The sequence below is a fragment of the Aphis gossypii genome, chromosome X (assembly GCF_020184175.1).
Source record: "Aphis gossypii isolate Hap1 chromosome X, ASM2018417v2, whole genome shotgun sequence".
NCBI lineage: Eukaryota > Metazoa > Arthropoda > Insecta > Hemiptera > Aphididae > Aphis > Aphis gossypii.
This window is the reverse complement of record NC_065533.1, coordinates 29,747,773-29,766,253: the sequence shown is the minus strand read 5'-3', so window position 1 is coordinate 29,766,253 and position 18,481 is coordinate 29,747,773. Positions and strand designations below refer to the sequence as shown.

The 18,481-nt window shown below is 29.5% G+C and overlaps 2 protein-coding genes across 2 annotated transcripts; one reads left to right on the top strand and one right to left on the bottom strand.

The window, feature by feature from the left end:
• The first annotated feature begins 12,416 nt into the window (after positions 1–12,416).
• Positions 12,417–14,017, top strand: LOC126552459 (uncharacterized). Its single transcript, XM_050207156.1, has 3 exons — positions 12,417–12,427; positions 12,504–13,504; positions 13,563–14,017. Exons 1-3 carry the CDS (start codon positions 12,417–12,419, stop codon positions 14,015–14,017), a joined length of 1,467 nt encoding a protein of 488 aa, XP_050063113.1.
• Positions 14,018–15,885: 1,868 nt separating this feature from the next.
• LOC114121819 (uncharacterized protein PF3D7_1120600-like) lies at positions 15,886–18,129 on the bottom strand. Its single transcript, XM_050207774.1, has 2 exons — positions 17,647–18,129; positions 15,886–17,588 (listed from the first exon to the last, which is right to left on the bottom strand). The coding sequence occupies exons 1-2, from the start codon at positions 18,007–18,009 to the stop codon at positions 15,894–15,896; spliced, it is 2,058 nt and encodes a 685-aa protein (XP_050063731.1). The 5' UTR covers positions 18,010–18,129; the 3' UTR covers positions 15,886–15,893.
• Between the last annotated feature and the right edge of the window lie 352 nt (positions 18,130–18,481).

The window sequence follows — 18,481 nt, the reverse complement described above, 5'->3', positions numbered from 1 at the left end:
AAGAACGACATTCCATATAACAACAATTGCTTGCTTTGGTTATTTATCCCTGCGGCGAAAATAAACAACTCAAAACCACTAAAATTAAATTAAAAGGATTAAAAAAGGTAATTGTCTTACCTAATCTGTTAATGCACAGGCTATTTTATTTATAATTTAGAAAAATTATTTTTTTTTTAGAAAAATACAAAAAATACTAAGGATATGATTCTCAGAATCGAGAATTTGGAAAGTAATTATATTTTATAGTTTAGATTATAACTTTGTATTACATTTCAATTGTAAATAATATAATTATAATATTTTTGATATCGATTTTATGTTAACTCAGTCAACTTTAGGTTTAGGACTATGGTCAATGGATCAAAATGTCTTAGAAAAAAATGATCTACTTACCCATATCTGGTGTTAAAAATATAAGGGTTGGTATTCAAAAAAATTTAACACATACACGAACCAATGTAGTTAAAAATTTGAAATTTTCCCGAAATGTGCACTTCGGTACCACCTATCTATCATAGCAAACCGTTTTTCAATCTAAGGCCATCGAGCTGAGATATTTAGTGGTACATTTAAGACGGGACACACTGCAGTATATTATTGATGTAACTACTTTAGACCTAAATCCAGGTGGTTTTTTTTGATCCTAGTCCGCTAGTTCACGAGTGGCTACATAAGTTCACTAATCACTTATACTTTTTTTTTGTCATTTTTCCCTTACTATTTATATTTGTTTGATGAAAAGTGCCTTTATAATGTAATATTATTATTATGTCAATCGTACGCGAATGTTGATCGTGACTTGTGACTAATTTAATAATGCCGTGGCGGTATAATAATATAATATAGGGGAGTGCATGCATATAATATAATATATACATACACACAAACACACATACACTGCTGCTGCAGGCTTATGTGCCGAATTACAATAATGCATGATAATATGTATGATCATTATATAGATACGAGGGGGAATAACCTCGCAGAGCGCCCTCGCTGTTCATTCTGAGTCAATTTCCGTTCATCCTCATCATATTAAATTGTATATTATGCAGCAAGCACACGCACACTGCCAATTACTATAAACGCGCGGTATACATAATGCATACACCCTGTAAACAACATCCATGAACGGTCAAACGACCGAGCGGAGATACTATTAAGCACTATAAACGTTTATAAAGAGAAAATACATGTGTTCGGTACACTTAAAGTTATTTGGTTTGTTTTTATTTTACATTAAATATATTTGATTAATGCAACCCAAGTAAATATTGACATTACCATATTATTCAATTAATAGAAATATTTAGTTCTGTAAAATAAAGATGATTATTATTATTATTATTATTAAAATTATTTAATAATATTGAAAATGGTAATTTTTTGTTTCCTTCATAAGTTTTTATAAGTGTAAAGATGGAGATGTTATAATATAGTCTATAAAATATATAACTACAGTCACGTAAATATCGAAAGAATTTTTTTCATACGACTTTCAACAATATAGTGGTCATTAGGATAGATTCGGCTGAGGAACGATAAAATTGACGGTGGTGATTGTTGTGATGTCTGCAGGGGGTCCTGAACGATTCGACCTGCAGTTATTTCAGAAGTTCAAAATTGTCTCTTGCATAATAGGCATTCAGTTAAAATATTATATTTTATGTCGATATGAACCCCACAGCAAAAACTGGGTGGAGGATGTCTTCTTTTGCCACGAAGTCAGTGGCGTAACTGAGGGCCCGCAGCCCCCGAGTTGCGGGGGGCCCACGGTAATTTGGGGCCTTTGGTTATAATAGGGTTATATTTTGGTATAACAATATATTAGGGGCCCATTTTTAGCATTTTTTTTATTTTTTCGGGGCGGCCTAAATTTTTTTGTTACGTTACTGCACGGAGTCGCAGTTTGTGATGTTTTTGATGGACCAAATTCTGTGTCTAGTCACGGTTACTTTAAATGCAGTTTGCTAAACATGATTAAAAAATGTAACTCTGAGTTAGGTACACTGTTGCAGGCGACATCGGTGTTCGTTTCCAGTTCTCACGTGTATTATTATATACGAGCACACGACTATAGTCTATAACACAAGTAATCTAATACCAAGTACGAATTCATGATGTATTATAATATACGCGCGCACACAAATACACAATAACTACGTTAAATACGGATGACGGATGGTTACTTCGAATAAGTTAATGATGTTTATTATTATTATCGTTTCTCTCTCTCCTCCCTTTATTTCTCTTCTGACTTATTCCAATTTATGTAAATGTATTCGTTATTAATTTGTCAGGCGCGCGCGTTATACACATATGCATGTGTATGCGTCACGGTCGCTGCGAAGATTTTCATTACCAGTCTCGCGTTCGACCGTACCTATAGGGCGGTATATTACATCATATTATACCCGACACCCGGCGTACTATTACCTATCTTTACGTATATTATCATTATTATATTAGGTTTTCGGAGGCGACGGCCCAAAAACCGACGTGTGTAATAAACGTACGGCGGTGTTTGTTTTCGTTTCATTCAAAAGACCACTCGACCGAAAACAACGTCGTACAGGCTCCAAAAAAAAAAGGTGTTTTTTCGACCGAAAACACGGTCGAAGTGACGGCCATAATAGCTGCCGTACACTATACAATATATATATACATAGTACGCGTACAATAATAATATACACACGCACTTCTGTTTATTAAAATACTAGTTGTGCTGGTGGGCCTCGGTGTGAGTGAACATCGTTTCAAGAGAGTATACACTTAATCGAAAACATATCACGGAAAAAAATAGTAGTTGATACAACCGCATAAACGATTAACCCAACCATAATTTCTGGTTAATATACAATATATACGTACTTGAATACATTATTTTTATAAAACGATTTTTAATCCAAATACGTCGGCCCAGAGTTATAATAAGACTATACCGGCCCACCGAGAACTTTCCCAGTATCCCGGTGGTAAGCCAATCCGCCGCTGGTTAGTGAAGAATAAGATAGTATTTTTTTACCGGGAAATTATTTGAATAAGGGACCCCCAAAAATAAGACGTAAGTGACATTTTATATTTTGATATAAAAACTGAAATTAACAATGCAATACAAAACTAATTAATAAATAATGTTACAATTATTAAATTATGTATAGATATCCTATACCTATTAAAAGTATATGTTATTTATTATAACTGAAGTCTCAACTTCAATAAGTTATAGGTTTGAATGATGTTATTAGATAGTTTTTTTTCAACTATTAATATCGCATGTACCTATAATTTATTATTTCAACAACCTTTACTTGGATAGATTATAGGTATTACCGCTGTTGGTATCTGAAGTTATAATCTACTTATATATGTACAATTTAAATTTAGGTGCCACGTCGTAGTGTACATACGTTTGAATATTTTTAATCCCAAGTCTTTCGAGGAGCAAGTTTTTGGTTTCAGTGGTTTGGGCAAGTGTAAATCGGTAATCTAAATTAAAAAAATGAAATAAATTTATAGGATGTACATTTAAGAGTTTGTCATAATGTGGCAGCAACAAAATGTGCATTGATTTTTGACGCTGTTTACATGGACTTTGCGAATTTAAACCTTTAGGTACACATTGCAGAAGGTATCATTCAATATACGTTGTCAATCATTAACCATAATTTCATAACTTTTAATAGACGTATTTCGAAAAATACTAGTTAGAACAACTTACAAGCAGCACTTAAATTGTATATTTGTATGTTTTTTACACAAAAAAAGTTATACCTAAGTTAGGTAGGTACATAAAAACAATTTCGAGTTTAAAAGGAAATTCAAGAAATTACACATAAAAGATAGTAAAAACAATATACATCCATTACTTCGCTGTAAATCTTAAAATGATTGCTAATAAGTGCTAAGGATGTGGTTACGGATTAATAGATGGATAATTTATATAAATATTAATTAATTGATAAATATTATATAGAAAAGGTAGGTATTATGTAACGAAATGTGTCAAAAGACAGATAAATATTATTTACAGCACGGAACTACATAAATATGTAGGTACACCTATAATATACATTTAGTCTGCTGCAGGTACGTACACGTATAGGCGCATAAAGATGAACCTGTTTTTTTATTATTATTATTATATACCTATACGTTTTCAGATATTTTGTATAAATTTTAATAGTCGCGCGTAAAACATATTATGTGAAAATTACACACATCCGACACATATTATATTATATCCCGTGCATCTGGGCACTTGTGTGTGAATGTTTAATGCGCGCGAGTTGTTTTATTACACGGATAATACTTCAAATGTATTGACAGCCGTTTCATCGGGAATCGTTCTACACGAACTTGTCGAGGTTTTAAATATTTTAATGTGTAAAAAAATATAAATGTACACACCTATACATACATATAAACATAAATAATACGCATACTATAACCGAAGTGCGTGTGTAACGTGTACGTATATACATATAGGTATCTACACCTTTATTATTATTATTATTATTGTACCGAAAGCATATTATACTTCACGACGAATCGTGTGTGTCGTCGGGGGGTAAAATTATTGAGCGCAGCACAAACAGAGAGACGTTAAACAACTGCCGAACCGAACAGATATGACCGCGTGTATGGGATATAATATTATAATATTATTACGACGACGACGACGACGACGACGATGATGACCGGTTTTATAGCACATCCTCCGAGGACTCGGGGGGGTTCAGAGTGGTGTGTGCGCTGGCGCGCGCGTAATAGAATACTAAATAGTTTTAACGTATATGAATAATAATAAAAACAACCGACCGCCACAACGATTGGCCGGTATGGTCTTACGGAACGCCATTTTATATTTCGTGTGTAGAGAACCTTTAAAAACAAAAAAAAAAAACGAAAATCGATTAGCCCACCGCGGAGAGTGGAAACGAATAGATATTAGGTATAGAGCCCATCACAATAGCGCGATGTTTAAGAGGCGAGTATTATACCTATATATATAGTTTCGAAAAGGTCAAACATTTTGGTTGTTCTCCACCGCTGCGACCGCGCGCGTTAAAAAAACAAATCACAATGCTCGCTCGCGTCTCGTCTGTATATACGATAAAATAACATTATAAAGACTTTGCTCTTCGTCGTACATGGATATCTTATAGGTGCTTATTGCCAGGCGTGCACGTAAAAGGCGCGAGCCGTAATGCACGGACGTGTGTAGTACAACGCATTTGCGTATAATATACAGTTCTACGGTCGGACAGGGTCCGTGTCGAATTTTCTGTTATTTTTATTGTGTTGTTTTCAATTTAAAACTGCGCAGCACAGTTCGTCGGCGGCACAAAGGGGTGAAACTTATTGCCGTTTAACGTTATTTAGTACACACACACACACACACACATAGGTATTGTAGCACGTCGGCATACATACACAAACTGGTATGCCGGACCACCCCTTTCGCGCAGACACCCTTTTTAATTTTTCACGCGAGCGCAACAAAGACAATTATACAAGCAAAAAGGTCACACTTAATTACTTACGGACATGATGACGTAATTCTTTTGCCGAGCCAGCACAAGCTGTATTGTAAACTGCGGCAAAATTTACCTTTTTCTAAAAGTCCATGTGTAAACTGCGGAAATATTTATTTTATATACTTTCTACTTAATATACTTACTATATTATACCTATACATAATCAATATACACGTTTATCGTTTAATTAGGTATAATACGTGTTATGACTTATGACAGCTATTAGTGTAGACTATTTTAGAGTATTAGGAGTGAAAAAAAATAGAAAAACCAATTTTTAAAATTAAAAAATATTCTAAGAAATCGTATAATTAAAAAAAAAAAATTTAACTAAAAAAATTAAATAATAACACAACAGCAATACCTAAATAACATTTTGTCGTTTATTTTTAAAATATACTTTTTTCAAAAATTCATATCTTGAAATTTGTCCATCTTCTTTCATTTGCCGCTGTATATTAATAAATTTGTATTTTTACGTTGTCGCTTTATTTATTTCTTATGGCCTGTAGGTACCTATTATCCCCATCTTCTACACTTCGCTTGCCTAAACCATGCTTGGCTTTCTTTCTTAGATCAATTTCCATTGTTAAGTATTTACTTAAACTATATTATAAAATATATTTTTAGGACTTGAATAATTCTTAAATAAATTAATTAGACATAGTGTTTTATCTCCATCACAAAATGATATTGCATCTGCATTAAACATAGATGTGTCGTGCTTAACACCAGAATCAGAAACAATTTTGAACAGTGGCTATAGGCATCTAGATCATATATTGTTATGTTTACGATGATTTTTGTGATTTATACTCTATATAATATGTTCCTTGGATTATTACAGACGATCTCGTCCTCGCCATAAAGCCTTACGCAACCTATGTTTTTGGTGATGCATTTCCATAATATCACGTGATATGATTGGTTCTAAGTCTTTATATTTAAATGCGAGAAAAGATGGCTAAAGGTGGCACGGAACCAGTGTCGTAACTAAAATACTTGGGCTCCCCCGCAAAAATAAAAATGTTAAGAATGGGCCCCTAACATATTGTTATATCAAAGAATTCAAATACCTATAACCCTATAACCAAAGGCCCCAAATTACCATGGGCCCCCCCGCAACGCGGGGTCTGCGGGCCCTCAGTTACGCCACTGCACGGAACAGCTTAGGTTTTCATTTTTGTAAATTTAGATGCTATTCAAAAATATAGAAAAGAGCTGTTTATTGTAACCGTTTTAAGTACAATAATTAAAAACGTTAAGTATTAAAATACACTATCATTTACAATTCATTATATTAAGTTACTTTTTATAGTTTTTAGACTTAATAGTATATTGGTGGTAAATTATCAATATACAGTAGAAATCGTTTATAATGACGTTCAAGGGACAAAGGAAAATAAGGCATAATACATAGACCTATAATCATTTGTTATTATAAACAAAATGATAAAAAAGAAATTGTAATTTCAATACATATAGAAAAAAAGTTAAGATAAAAACATTTATTTATTTAAATTAACTAATTAATTAAATTATTAATTGAGAATTAAATTTACAACATTTTGTTAAAGAAATCTGTGATTTTAGAATTTAAATTGAACTTTGTATAAAAATCACGCTCTATATTTTTTCTAATTCTTCAAAATTCGTTTTTGGACAAGATTTTTTTCCAATACAACCAAAAATATCCGTCATACCATCCTTATAGTCATTATACAGATTTCATAATAATTAATACAAATTAGTACATACAATATAAGAGTTTTGCAGGGACCTTCAATCTAAGGTTATTACACCTAACATGTCATTTCAACCGATGTCATTATAAACGGTTTCTTTTGTACTAGCCAAATTAAGTTAAAAGAAAAAAAAATATTTAATATTTATAAATCTGTATGTTATTATGATAATATGTTAAGTATAATAATTCATAATAAATGATCATAAATACCTACCAGAAATTCGGTGGTGTGTGACAAACTTTGAGTGGGATTTGTTGGTCTAAATAATTCAAATCGCGTTATATAGGTATAACGATGGATGTTCCAACGACAATGAAAAGTAAAACCAGACGGTCGGTATACATTTGAATTCTAAGTGGACAAGTACATCACATCTTAATTGATTTATACCAGAGTATTGAACTAAATAAAAAATACTGACAGTGTTTTAAAAGTGTATAGGTTTGAAAATGTTATTTAAAATCTAAGATTTCTTTTTTACATTATTATAAAAACAAGAATGAGAAAATATCTATTAATAATAATTATATAACTATGATGACATATTATCTTTTTGTTTACGACACACAGAGAGCAGTTAAGTTGGCCCCTACCATCGTTTATAAATTACTATCGTTGAAGATTTCGTTATTGTTATGTATTAATAATAATATTAACGATGTATAATTTTGAAAACATTTCGTTTTAAGTGATCATATAATAATAATATCTCGTTACATCAGTGTACAACTTCGAATGCCAGACAAAATATAGGTATACGATATATTATATTATATTGAAATGTATATGATGATCGTCTTCGGTCCACAATATTATTATTTATGCATTTTTTTATTGGTATATTATATTATTGTTATTTTTTAAGGCTCGGAACGCAGTGGACCAATAGATTTACGATAATGTGTCCAGTATTATAGAAATATCGTTATAACTTCGTTTAACGCCACAAACATTTAATGATAATGTTTATAGTCGTAAAATTAATATGTATTATATGAGGTAGGTATCTATCTATATATATAAAATACTCAGTAGAGATCAGTGTTTGAATATACGATTTATGACACGATCAAGGTAAGACGGCCGTCCGGCACTTTAAACCAATAAATTCACACACACACAGGTGCGTACACTGTACAATATGTATAATATTAAAATTATAAGTTATGACGATGGCAGGTATGTACGTCTTTATAATATAATGTGATTTAGTGATTTTAATAAAAATTTAATTCCCACATTATCAATTTATACGTAGGTATACAGAATTGAGATTGTTATACATAAACTAAATGAAAACATTACAAGGCGCTCTTTGCAGTGTAGTACGTTCAGTTTCATAATTAATATGAACAACGTCAATACTTCAAAATAAATATGATTTGTTGTGAAAAGGACATTATTCGACAGAAACTATCAAATGTTAATGTTTTAAAACAAATAATGCCCATGTATTTGGATAAATCTCATCGGGAAATCGGGAGCTTTTCCAGTGTGCCCCTAGAACACGTTTGTATGCACATTTACAGGTTAAATGTTCATTTTTGCTTTTTATTAGAATAATATACACATATAAATATATATACATAACATATATATATATATATATATACCTATATATTATATAGGTTGGTAGCCAGGTTTATATTAAATATAAAATAAAAATGAGTGTGTGTTAAATACAATAGTATGGAAATTAATTAAACAATATCTACTTGAAAAAAACATATAATATTAGTATAGTCGGCGGCAGTTATCAATCTTTTTACATCGGAGTACCATCAACCCATATTCTAGTTATGGTCCAGGTTATAGCTAGTCAATCTACACCAATTAACAACTAGAATTTGATACACGGTGTTTAGTTTTATTTAAATTTTACAAAATATATTATACACATATTCCCATTAGATTATTTTATTGTAAACGATATGATTAGATGCGCATAGAAAAAATGCCATACTTCAACTCTACAGGGCGGGAAGAATCCAACCATTGTTCTTCTCAATTAAAAGTTGCTCTATCATAGTATACATCATAATATCACGGATCGCAGCGTATAATATATTTATGTATAGGTATAGGTATATATATACAATAACAAACCTACCGGTGAGTTGTTCATATTAAATGTCATCGCACATACTACACGTTAAGTTTAGATACCGGGAGAGATAATGATATAATATCCATCATTTACCGGTATACATCTTTAATACATACTGCAGCTAAAGGTATATTATATGAACACGTGGACCAAAAAAAAAAAAAAAAATAACGATAATAATAAATAAATAGTAATAATAATAATAATAAATAAATAAAAGAAAATGCCGAGATCAAAGAAATATGCCTAATGTTGCGTGCACACGGGTATATAACTCGCTGTAGTATGATGCTATAGGTAGTATAGCTGTATACAACCGTATTATAGAAATTACGACAGGTGCAGAGGATAGGTACCTATCTCATAATATATATACATGGCCGTTAGTGGTTATAAAGGTACCCAACGTATATAAACAGACTGACGTACCGGACGACGACGAGGCCTACGCAGCGGTGATCGTATCGATTAATCAGTATTCTCGATTTTTTTTTGATTTTATGGATCGTTCCAAAAAAACAAATTGGTCGACCATTAATGTGACCGGTTCGCGCGTCCGTGTGTTTTAAATTTCCAGACGGTAAAAAAAAAAAATCGTACACACCCAATTAAAATTCGGTTTTTTTTCTCCGTTATATAGGTATTATAACGCAATTATATGCATGTCTTAAATTATAATGCCGAATGATCTTTTGTTTATAACTATTCACGAAGAGACAGACAAAAAAACAAGAAAAAAACAATACTACTAGGTACCTATTATATTATTATACCAACAGTTGCAGCCCGCGGTTATTATATATTATTAATTACTCGATCGGATTTATATATATATATAGGTAATACACACACAACTCGTTATGACTATATACTCACCTAAGTTATGAGTGGAGATCTATTTTCGAAATTCAATGGAGATAAAAATTGTTTCTTGTTCGTCTTTTTGTTTAAAACTTATAATAATGTACCTATAAATTATTGAATTTCATTCGAATTATCGCGTGCATTTAAATTTAGGTACCTTTATATTGAGAGTTATTTTTCTATCGAGTCATGAAATCATTTCGATTAATTGTCTCTAATAAGTAGAGTAACTAAATATCAATTGTTAACCAACTTTAGTAATTAATAAATGTAATTATATCGATCTATGGATATTTTTTCTTTTAGTACTTTCATTTTAATAAAAATCAATCCACCTAACACATGGTTTAAAAAATATTTAATTAACTAACATTTAAAGTTTTGAAATTATCAAGATATTTTCCCAAATGGATCTAAATCTTTAAAAAAAACGTATAAGATATAGATAACAAACACAACACCTTAAATTATGTAAAACATACGTAGAGTCCGAAATTCTATTGCTGTCCGTACCGAAAGAAATATGTTATATAAAACTCTAATATTATTTATTATCCTTCCTATATGTTTTGTAAATTTCATATAGATAATTTATTTGTAAAATGTATCTAGCTGTCAAATCTACGCTTAAAAATGCTTAAAAATATAAATAAAAGATAACTCATAGATTGTGGATATATCAAAAATACTCGATTAATGATCACGATATTTTATTATAGGCGTTAAAAGTTAGAAGTTTTACAGAATTCGTCAATATTTCAAAAAAAAAAAAGTGGGCAAGTGGGTACCGTTCTGCTGTACATTAGGGGGTGGGGTTGACCTCGTACTAGGGTAGGTTAAATTTGAATGCAATGATAGGTATCATTGTATACGAAAAACGATTCTGAACGAAGATAATTTGTCAGCCTAGGATATAATTTCCAGTGGTTGGTGAAAAAGGTGTTTTAATGGCCTGAATACATCAAAATTTAAGTTCTTTTATAATTATTGTTAGCTAAACTTATGAAAAATCTTGTATTAAATTTTCAACTCTTAGCTACCAATACAAACATTTTTATGAATTATACTTACAAAAAAATTTGCAAATATTCATAATTTTGACGAATTTTCGTCAAAATTTGAACTTCAAATGCTTATAAAAAAAATTGTGCCAATGTATTCTTAAAATTTTTTAATCACTATAAGAATAACATATGAGGAACTTTGTATAAACTTTTCAAGTATTTTGATAGGGCCAAAAAAATTTTATCGACACTTCAAAAAAAATTTTCTGAAAAATTGAAAATTTCAGTTGTCTATAAATAGCTCAAAAAAACTCAAAATATTTTGAAAATTAAATCATGTAAGGAAAATGCCAATCTAAATAACTGGTAAAATTTTTAAGTATTTACGACTTATACTATTTGAATAACAATAAATATCAAAAATCGTTTGAGGCTAAATCGTTATTTAACGCGGTTTTGTAAAACTTTAAATTTCAAACACTCATAAAATTTTTTTGTCTGAATCCGGTAGTTTTTTTTACAGATATTTGAAGAAAAATTTATGGAGAACCTTGTATCAAATTTTCAAAACTTAGTTATAAAAGAAAACAATTTTACGATTTTCCAACCACAAAATTACTTGCAAATTTTCTCAATTTCGACATATTTCGTATAAATTCAAACTTTAAATACTTATAAAAAAAATTGTGACTAACGATTTCGGATTTTTTTTTATCACTTTAAGAACAACTTATAAGAAACCTTGTATTAAATTTTCAAAATTTTCTGATCAGCCAAAAAATTTTTATCGTTATTTAAAAAAAAAATACTTAGAAAAATTGAAAATTTCAATTGTCTATAAATAGTTCAAAAAAAGTCAAAATTTAACTGTGTATGGAGCACGCTAATACAAACATTTTGTGAAAATTTCAATTATTTACATCGATTAGTTTCTGAGTTATAGCAAAATAAAAAATTCGATTTTTTTGAAAACTGTTGGAAAATGTTAACTTTTTACCTCTATAATGCACCAAGGATATTCACTTTTACATCGGAAACCACCCCCATAGTTTGAAATTGGAGCATTATTTCGACTAGTTATGCTGTACACAGACACAAAAACAAAAAAAACATACATCATTGTGGTCAATGGGGCTCTCCACTTACTTTAATGGATCTAAGGTTTGTAATAACAATATCAATTAGTATGTAAACTTTATCTAGTATAATTTATTTTATCATTCAAATATAAAAACAGGGTCATTGCTAAATCATTTTTGGATAAAAAAGGTATTGTTGTTCAAAAGTTTACAAACAACTTGCCAGGTGCAGATTGGGCTCGCAGTATTTTAAAGAGGCACAATAATTTGATTAGTCAACGTGTTGCTACTAATATATCAAAATGTCGTGCAGAAGTATCGCCGGGTATCATTTCAGAATATTTTGATAACTTAAGTAAAGTTCTTCAAAACATCCCTGCTGAAAATATTTATAACTATGATGAGAGTAATTTACAAGACAATCCAGGAAAACAAAAAATGATATTTCAGCGAGGTACAAAATATCCCGAGCGGGTTCAAAACCATTCAAAATCTTCAACATCGATAATGGTTTGTGGTTCCGCTGCTGGTGTTCTTTTACCACCTTATATTATGTTTAAATCAAGTGAAATATGGCAACCTTGGACGGAAGGGGGACCTAAAGGGAAACCATGCTGTTCAGAGCCGTGCTGTTTAAAAGGATCACGTTATAATCGTACTACTCATGGCTGGATTGATGCTGTCACATTCAAAGATTGGTTTACAACAAGCTTTTTGCCACATGCAAAGCGTCAACCAGGTAGGAAAGTGTTAATTGGAGACAACCTTTCATCTCACATTCAGCCAGACATAATTTTTGAGTGTGAGAAAAATGATATCGATTTTGTATGCTTGCCAAAAAACTCAACTCACCTTACACAACCATTAGATGTTGGGTTTTTTAGGCCTTTAAAACAAGCATGGCGCAATAGTTTAAATGAGTGGAAAAATCAAAACACTAGGTTAAAAGCAATACCTAAGTCGTCATTTCCATCTTTGGTTCGTAAAGCACTTGATTGTATGGATAGTTGTAATGGTGGTGGTTCAATAAAAGTCGATTTACAAGCATCTTTTAAAGCTACTGGCATTTGTCCATTAAACAAATACAAAGTTTTAGATAAATTACCTAATGAGAATAACTCAGCAATAATTAATGACACCATAACTGATTATCTCAAGGGTCAGCGTTATTTAAATCTTGATGAAAATTCAAGAAAAAAAAAGAAAAAATTTGTCAGTACCTCCAAGGAGAAGTATAACGTCAGCTGTGCTTGGTCTTAACAATTTTTCTTCTGATGAAGACACAGAAATTAATTATCCACCATTGACAGATGACAATTTAGATTCAGATCATGAAGGTCCTATTGATGAAACTGTACCTGAATATCAAACACCAACTGAAACCAATCTTCAAATTGGTTCATTTGTTTTAGTTAAGGTAAAATTTGGAAAACGAGGTATGTCGACCTATATTTATCTTGCTGTAATAAAGAGTATAGTTGGCAGTATTATTACAGTAACTGGATTGAAGTCTATGGGTACATCAAAACAAACTTTTAAAATTGTTAAGAGTGATGTATTTGATGTAAGTATAAAAAACATTGAAGCTATTTTGAAGTGTCCAATGATTGAAGGCGTTGGAGATAATATTAGGTATACATTTTCCCACTCAGTAGATGTCAGAGAAGCCTAAATAAAGATTGAGCTCATTATTATAAATTGTTTTTTTTAAATATTGTTATTTTTTTTGTTATTAATATTATGTATTATGTCTGACAGAAACGACAAGACTGAAGTAAATTATAATTATTAATTATATTCATTTCTTTTTTAATTGTTATAATTTTGTTATTAGTATTATATTATATTGTTTAAATTAAGTCTAACAGAAACGACTAGACTGGATACCAGATAAAATTACTACCTATAAAATATTTTTATTAAATTGTTATATATTATATTATTATTACTATGTATTATGTCTGATAGGAATGACAAGACTAAAGTAAAATATAACTATGAATTATATTCATTTCTTTTTTAATTGTTATAATTTTGTTATTAGTATTATATTATATTGTTTAAATTAAGTCTAACAGAAACGACTAGACTAGATACCAAATAAAGTTACTACCTATAAAATATTTTTATTAAATTGTTATGTATTATATTATAATTACTATAACATTATCAAAGATAAAATAAATAATAGATTCAAAAATGTATTGATTATTTTATGTTTATGTTAATTCATTACTTGTCATTAACTATCTTATTTGTATCAATGTTACCCCACTATACTTAAATTGAAATAACTCAAAAAGTATAAGTCAGAAATTATTTTTTCTGGCAACATTGATAGTTTTACCATTACACCATTTAAAATAGTGTAAAAAAATAGAGGGTATCAAAGTTACCCCACAAGAGGTCTAACATTGATAGCCACACTTAATAATTAAAATTATTATGATACAATTTTCAAAAAAAAAAAAAATATCTTTTATTACTTAAGACAATTATGTATTTGAGGTAAACTTATTAAGAATATAGATATTTTTTTAGTTTAACTGTAGTTAATTGAAAATAAACTTAAAATTCATAGAAAAATTATCAAAGTTACCCCATTTTACGGCATAGTAAAAATAACAGAACTAAGTATTTAAAGTATGTAAAAATAAAGTTCATTAGGTATCCCTAAAGTAAAACAGCATATTTCAGATATGACATTTCCCAACTATACGTATCTCATTTAAAATACTGAATATTCAATAAAATTTGAATTTTAGTGTTTTAAACACTTTTTTAACATTAACAACTTAAGATTATAATATGATAACTATTATTTAATTGGTTTAAATCATTGAAAACATGTTTTTTGCCTCTCCTGAAAACCTACCAAAACTGAGATACGCACTGTTGCACTTTAAACGACGCAATACTCATTGGAAAGGTTTATTTTGGTAAAATGATACGATTAAAGTTTAGATTACCTAGGTAGGTAAAGTACGATAATATTTAACCACCGTTGTTATTAGTTTCATTACGAGTATGTCAAGTAGATAGTACATAATTTTTATACATATGGACTAACATATTATAATCGCGTTTAAGGAAATTCGAATTGTAGTGTATGTCTCATTGACAGATATTTCGAATTATCGAGGGACCGGAATACATGTATTTTCTTCAAATTACAGAGATTTCCTCTCGAGACTTAGCGTTTAGTTCGATTTATGGAGTTTTTCGAATTATCGAGTGACTACTGTAGTAATAATAAGTAATGAGATTATAGAAATAAAAGAAAACATTAGTTACGTATGGTTAAAAAAAAAAATAATAATAACATCTTGTCAAAGGATCTACATCACTAAAGGGTTCTTCTTCTTCAAAAAAAATAATAATAATAAAATAAAAGAATATTTCCAGTTAATGCAATTTCGATGTTTATTTTTCTCTTATTACCAACGCTATATTTTCCACAGATTCGATCTCCATATCCTTCATGATCTATAGGCTATAACAATGGATGATTATTATAAAATGAATAAGCAAATAAAAACATTTTGAAGTTATTTCCGTGTAATTTCGTAAACTATATCGTCATTGCAGTCATGGTTGTCCTTTATTATTCGTTCAAAATTATAAAACTTCATAATATTTAAACTATTATTTGTTGTTGATGATTGAGCAGCATATTGGCAGCATAGATCATCTGATGCAATGAGATTCTCGTTTAATCTTATCCATTCTGGAATTGGCTGAGATGAAAGGAAATCACAAATATTGTTTTTTTTACAAACTGATTTCTTTGAAATCGGTCGATTTGAATTTGTGTCAAATTCAACACCAGTTTTTAAAAACTGATGGACTGATGGCTTGGGACATAAGTTTGAACGGTTAATTTTTTGTTCTTCGTCTGGTTTTGTGACATCATTATTTTTTAAATGATTTTTTGAACATACTGATAAATTATTAGTTTTTTGGTTATTGATTTTATTTTCAACGCAACTATTTAAAAAATGATTTGATTCTATTGAACATAATGATGAATGACTAGTTTTTTGGTCATCGAATTGATTTAAAACACAACTATTTAAAAAATGATTTGATTCTATTGAACATAATGATAAATGGCTAGTTTTTTTTTCGTCGATTTTATTTTCAAAACAACTATCTGTTAAATGGTTTGAGTTTTTTGAACATACTGATAAATGGCTAGTTTTTTGGTCATCGATTTGATTTCCATCACAAATGTTTGTAATATGACACGATTTATTTGAACAAACTGTTAAATGGTTATTTTTTTGTTCGTTGATTTGATTTGTTAATTGATTCATCTGTACTACTTTGGGTTGATACTCGTTTTGTTTAATCCTTTCCAAAGTTGGCTGTGTTTTTAAAAATTCACATAAAATAATATCACCGTACTTTGATTGATTGTTATCATTGTGTGAATTTATAATTTGTGTATTAGCAGCATTAGTGTGGTCTATTAATTGGCAAACACACCGATTAATTGTACATTTGCCACCAATTTGCCTGCTCGTGTTTGGATTATCAGCAGTAATAGACGGTTGCGTTTGTTTTACATTAGGATTTGGTTTTATAAGGTTATCAATACAAACGTTAATATCATCTTTACTTTTTTTCAGTTCATGTCTATTTTCTATTTCGATACTTGATTGGTTATGCATAAAGACGTGTTTAACATGATCGTTTGTTTTACTTAAGTGATCAACATTGGACATTAATTTATCCATTTTTGAATAGTTTATGTTAATTTTATTCTCTAGTCTGGATAGATTATCCATAATTTCCGATTTTTCTTTTACTTGATCAATTTTGTATTGAGATAAGGCTGATTGTATACTTTTAAAAAAGGATTCTAATTGACAATCTAAATTGGTCAATTGGTCAACTAACTTACTATTGTTAATACCTTTTTCTTCGTGCTTTATTTGATCTGTTTCATCATTTTTATCAATAATTTCGGTAGAATTTATTTTAACTTTAACCTTTTGATTAGTTTCTTTTTTTTTTATCATAATACTTGATTTCTTTTTATGCGTTTTCATATTTTCTTTAGAATCTATTTCCGGTAAAGTATCTTTATTTAACAGTGTAGTTTTATTCGCAATGCAGTTTAATTTGTTTACAGAGCTTGGAGCACTATTTATAGTAGAACTGTTTGAAATAATATTTTGGTCAATTAATGTTTTGGCATTGATTTGCTTCTCATCAAGTAAGCCAGATAGACAAGATACCTATAATAATTTTAAAAAAGTAAAAAAACTACTTATTGTTACATATATTTGTATTTACTTTTTCGGTAAGTGTTTGTAGATTTGTTTCTATAATTGGTATAATCCTTAGGACATCTTCTAATCTACAATTATTTATTTCTAAATTTTTTTCATCTTCATTTGTCGACGTGCTTTGGTCATTTTTTTCTTGTGCTTTATCTATATAGTTGTTATTTAAATTTAAATCTTGTTTGTCTTTTAATGTTTGTAATTTTGCGTATATCTCTTTTACGCGTTCAACTTTTTCTTTCAAATCATTTATGAATGGTTTATCTTCTTGATTTGATGAAATATTGATTGATTCCTCGTTAACGATATCTTCTTTATTACTGTCATCACATTCATGGTTTTTTGTTTTAGTAAATAAGTTACTTAACCACATCTAAATTATTTCAATTAAACCTATTAAATCCACCTACCATTATATTCTACAAAGATTGAATATTTAAATAATTTTGTAGTTATATTATATTAAATACACTACTTAAGTTATATTATAAATATTTATTTTGTTGGTATTTAATTTGGGTACTGATTAGTTGTATTAAATTATAATTAGGCCAATCATTATTTTTTTTTTTATATAAACTTTTAGTAGAAATTAAAATCGTTCAACTTTACTAATTTGTCAAATCATTTATTTTCATTCAAATTTGTTCAAATCTATTATTATAAAATGATTATGTTCAAATAAAGACTGTAGTGTGCTTATCGCCTTCTTCCACCCAAAACAAGAGGTTTGTATTTTAACCCAATTCTTATAGCAAGCAATATAATTTGCAAAGGATCTACTGAAAAATATATTTTCTGGTGCAGTTATTGAAACTTATAATTTCATCTGAGCCAGTCATCTA